We start from the raw sequence: 5493 nt of genomic DNA, 5'->3' as shown, positions 1-5493 counted from the left end.
GTCACTCACTCGTCATACAACAAACAATCCTGAAAAATGCGCATCATGGTTTCCACAAAAATATCAAGCAGCAAAAAGTTTTCAACATGGATAATAAAAAGAACTATTATTCTAAATTTCAGCTTTGCATCACAGGAATACATTACATTCTAAAATATATTCAAATAGAAAACAGTTCTTTTCTATTGTAACAAAATGTCTAAATATTACTGCTTCTACTGTATTTTTGTAGGCTTGTTGAACATAAGACTTCTTTTTAAAACCATAAAAAGTCTCAATTATTCCAAACTTGTGTAGACAGGTAGTGTATCTGTATGAATTATTTATACTATCATATAAACACATCTTACTGTAAGGAAAGGAGGACCCCGAAACTGGACAGGATGATCATGGGAAGCAGGCAGTAACCGAGAACACTAGCCACACAGCCGAACGACACCCCCGTCATGCTCATGAGGTTGAGCAGGCAGTACATGCCGAGGCACCCGATGGCACTGATACCATACACGTAACCGAACTGGATCTTACCCGTCTAAAATGAGGAAGAAAAAACATCTTAACATTTGACTTTATACTCTATCATTAATCATTCCGCTAGAATATACATTAATTTAAAAATATATATATTTATGAAGTACAAAATGATGAACAATTTTAGGCAAGAGGCATTCAAAACAGACATGTGTCTTACCAAGAGTAGCGTCGCCCCAAAGGCCAAACAGAACACCATGGGACCAGCCAGGTCTGTTTCATTCATTATACTGCCATCTGCTGCCTTCAGCGGGTGCAGCACAGTCAGAGTCTTCTGCCAGATGTGGTCAAAGTTGATCCCCAGCTCTGGAAACGGAAACTACATTTTCCTTTTTTCTTGCCCTACACAACTCACCACCATGCAGGATTTCCCAAACGGGGGTTCATGAGGGAAGGTGGAATGCTAATCATCAATTCACACAATGTACAAACTTCACAAAAGTGAATTAATTTCACAATAAAATGAAATTCACAAATTAAAAATAATATTAATAATAATTATTGTTAACAAATATGCTCGTCACAAACACAACCATGTCTGCCATTCTTTTGTGATCGCTTCCTTTACAATTGTGGACGGCTTCCTGTGCTTTTATCTCCACACTCATTTGGACTTTGAAGCATTTCTAGCATCAAGACTTGCACACAAATCTACAGTTTGTTTCCACTCACCATCTACTCAAGCCAATCAGATAACTCCATTGCAATGACAAATTTGAACAAGTTCTCACTCCAACCAATTACATGTCTTGGCCCGAAATAACTTTGCTTAGTTAATAGTCATCTGCATTGGCTTAATTTGGAAATATAGGGTCCATAATAATTGAAAAAAAAACTACAACTAAGCTTTACATCTCCGTTATGGGAACAATTCGATACTGGATACAGATACATTATGGCAGCATCACATTATTCAAGATGGAACGAAAAGCCTCAATAAGTAGCTGGATCATAAGTAAATGGTCAATTTTGTGACAAACATGTGTGAAGAAATTGTAAACGATCACAATTTGTGTATAATCCTGGGATATCCCGATTTACTGATTCTGATAGAAATACAAAGGAAAAATGTACATAAAACGGTGTGTTTTAACCCCACAAACAGCTCCATAGCTCATAGAATTCAGTTCTCGTCATGGGCGCAAGAAGTCTGTTCCCGCCTTAAAACAAAACGGAACTGTGTGAAGCTACAATAAGCAACAACTGAGATTTGCGTGCACGTCTTGAGATTTCAAAATCCACAAATTGCATGCAGTGATTCACAAATGGACAAGAAGCGATCTGCAAATGCATACTAAAATGCACAAATGAATGCAAGCCAGAGCTGTGTTTATTAATTCACATTAATTCATGAATTTAATAAATTTTTTGAAAAGGACCTAACATATACTTGTGACACTCATTCTATTCATTTGTGAATTTGTTACATTTTTGTGAATCAAATGTAGTCCCATATCTGATAAAATAGATGATATAATTTCTTGTTTTATGCATTTCCCCCTACATGTACATGACTTTGATATGCCAGACAAAACTCACATTTTAATAACACTTTAACTGCTTCTTTTTGTTTGATAATGAGTAAAGTTAATAGCGGTTAACAGTGATGCTTGCCTTAGCGAGCACCACTAAAATGAGAAAATTAGAATAATAGGACAGAATTGAAGTCGAACACTACTACAAAGCATTATAAATGCACTTCTGATTCAAGACAACAGTGATCAGCAGTAATCGGTTAAGTGGCTTTCTCTGCGTCTCTCTGACTGATGACTGCTGGTCCATTTTAAGCACAGCTCTGAAGAACTGGGGCAAGTAGATTTCACAAGGACTACTTAAAGGGCTAGTTCACCCAAAAATGAAAATTCTGTCATTAATTAGAATTTAACCCTCACCCTCGTGTTGTTCCAAACCCGTAAAGACCTTCGTTCATATTCGGAACACAATTTAAGATATTTTTGGATGAAATCTGAGGGCTCTCTGACCCTCCCCATAGACAGCAAGGTAACTACCACGTTCAAGGTCCAGAAAAGTAAGAAGATGAACGACAAAGTAGTCCGTGTGACATCAGCGGTTCAACTGTAAAGTTACGAAGCTACGAGAATACTTTTTTTTGCGCAAAGAAAACAAAAATAACGACTTTATTCCACATTTTCATCTCTACTGCGTCACTTGTGGACGCGCGTTCACGACAGTATCATCACGCCGGATCTGGGTCAGCGCCGCCACATGCTCGCGTCATGAACGCGCGTCCACAAGTGACGAATATGTGGAATAAAGTCGTTATTTTTGTTTTCTTTGCGCAAAAAAGTATTCTCGTAGCTTCGTAACTTTACAGTTGAACCGCTGATGTCACACCGACTACTTTGTCGATCATCTTGGGAATTTAACCCTCACCCTCGTGTTGTTCCAAACCCGTAAAGACCTTCGTTCATATTCGGAACACAATTTAAGATATTTTTGGATGAAATCTGAGGGCTCTCTGACCCTCCCCATAGACAGCAAGGTAACTACCACGTTCAAGGTCCAGAAAAGTAAGAAGATGAACGACAAAGTAGTCCGTGTGACATCAGCGGTTCAACTGTAAAGTTACGAAGCTACGAGAATACTTTTTTTTGCGCAAAGAAAACAAAAATAACGACTTTATTCCACATTTTCATCTCTACTGCGTCACTTGTGGACGCGCGTTCACGACAGTATCATCACGCCGGATCTGGGTCAGCGCCGCCACATGCTCGCGTCATGAACGCGCGTCCACAAGTGACGAATATGTGGAATAAAGTCGTTATTTTTGTTTTCTTTGCGCAAAAAAGTATTCTCGTAGCTTCGTAACTTTACAGTTGAACCGCTGATGTCACACCGACTACTTTGTCGATCATCTTGGCACTTTTCTGGACCTTGAACGTGGTAGTTACCTTGCTGTCTATGGGAGGGTCAGAGAGCCATCAGATTTCATCCAAAAATATCTTAAAATGTGTTCCGAAGATGAACGAAGGTCTTTACGGGTTTGGAACAACACGAGGGTGAGTAATTAATGACAGAATTTTCAGTTTTGGGTGAACTAACCCTTTAACTTCAGTATGCAAGGACACAGATGTGGTTTGTACTGAACACAGCCCCAGGTGACACTTTTAGTTTTTAAAGCACAAAACTTAACACAATTATTAAACTGAACTGAATCAACAACGAACTGACTTGAACAGAAAAATGGACTGTTTACTACTGTTCTCTTTTTAGAGCTGCTTCACAGCAGAACTGAATTATGTTTGCATTACCGAAACACTATTTTCCTGTTTAACACTGTAAATCTGCTTTGACACCATCTGTATTGTATAAAGCACTATATAAATAAAGGTGACTTGACGCCTTTAAGCTTAGTCTCTTGTCTCTTACCCTCCAGCAACGGGGGCTCATCCTCAAAGCTGCTAGCGTACATGGACTGTGGGGAGGCTGGCGTAAAGGCTGGCGTGGGCTGGTAGATCTGCCCCGTGTAAGGCTGCTGGGGCTGCATCATTCCCGGAGGAGCCGAGTAGCCCATCGGCTGCGAGTAGTCATACTGTCCGTATTGTCTATCAGATGCAATAAAAGATTTATAGTCGTAATTAGGTGACGGACATATAACATCTAGAGCCCACGGAAGCTAGGATACAAATAAGGCTAGTTAATTTACTGCAAACATGAAATAAAAATACATTGATTTGCATGCATTACGATATACTGATTACTCTCTAAAGCATTGTATACTATCGGCCAGCAATATATTTAATGTTGGATATATATACACTACATCCAGCTTTACCTGCATACACACTACATAGCATACACAATCCCAGCTGTGTGATTGTTTATATATCTACAAAATGTAAACATTATTGTTTCACAGCTCTAAATATAAAGATGGACAAGTATATCCAACTTTACGCACATACATACAGTATACTCACTGCTCTGAAACAATGTGTACCATGAAAAACGCTATACATATAAAATTGACTTGACTTGTTAAATAGTGCTATATATGAATAACATCAGAACTTTGTGCAAGGCTCAAGCCTACTTGCTGTATGGGTCATCTGTGTTGCTGTAGCCATATCCTCCTTGGTTCTGATCATCTACACTGTAACTAGACTGGTAAAAGTCTGCGTTTAAGTTGTCAAACCCTGACATTGCAAGCAGCCTGGAAGAAATTAAGCAGAAAAATAAGTCAGAGATGGACATTCAATATTATTAAAACTGACTGGTATCTAATAGTATCAAAGCCAAGACCGTTATTTCGGGGTTGGATTTTAGTTAAGTTAAAGCCAACTACACTGGTGTTCAAAAGTTTGGGATCAGTAAGAATTTATGTTTTTTAAATAAGTCTCTTCTGCTCATCAAGGCTGCATTTATTTGATCAAAAAACAGTCAAATTGTGAAATATTATTGTAATTTAAAAAACACTCTTTTCTATTTTAATATATTTTTTTAAACAATTTATTCCTGTGATGCAAAGCTGAATTTTCAGCATCATTACTCCAGTCTTCAGCGTCACATGATCCTTCAGAAATCATTCTAATATACTAATTTATTCGTTTTTGCAGCTTAATATTTTTTTTTGGAACCTGTGATACCTTTTGCGGGATTCTTTGATGAATAAAACGATAAAAAGAACAGCATTTATTCAAAACAGAAATATTTTGTAACAATATACACTTGCCATACAAAAGTTTGGGCTCAGCATTTTTTCCTTTCTGTTTTTGAAAGAAATTAGGCTAATACTTTTATTCATCAAATACGTGTTAATTTGATCAAAAGTAACAGTAAAGATTTCTATTTTGAACAAATGCGGTTCTTTTTAACTTTTTATTCATCAAAGAATAACGAAAAAGGTATCGGTTTCCAAAAAAAATAAAATTAAAAATGTTTCCAAACATTGCTAATAATTCAGCATATTAGGATGATTTCTGAAGATCATGTGGCACTGAA

General features: G+C 37.4%; 1 protein-coding gene across 1 annotated transcript; it reads right to left on the bottom strand.

Annotated features, from left to right (window-relative positions):
* Positions 1-346: 346 nt before the first annotated feature.
* LOC107587283 (protein YIPF5-like) lies at positions 347-4776 on the bottom strand. Its single transcript, XM_016275000.1, has 4 exons — positions 4586-4776; positions 3922-4097; positions 692-837; positions 347-532 (listed from the first exon to the last, which is right to left on the bottom strand). Exons 1-4 carry the CDS (start codon positions 4744-4746, stop codon positions 347-349), a joined length of 669 nt encoding a protein of 222 aa, XP_016130486.1. The 5' UTR covers positions 4747-4776.
* Positions 4777-5493: the final 717 nt, after the last annotated feature.

Source organism: Sinocyclocheilus grahami, unplaced genomic scaffold (genome assembly GCF_001515645.1).
Source record: "Sinocyclocheilus grahami isolate Dianchi unplaced genomic scaffold, SAMN03320097.WGS_v1.1 scaffold91.1, whole genome shotgun sequence".
NCBI lineage: Eukaryota > Metazoa > Chordata > Actinopteri > Cypriniformes > Cyprinidae > Sinocyclocheilus > Sinocyclocheilus grahami.
This window is presented reverse-complemented; position numbering and strand designations above follow the sequence as displayed.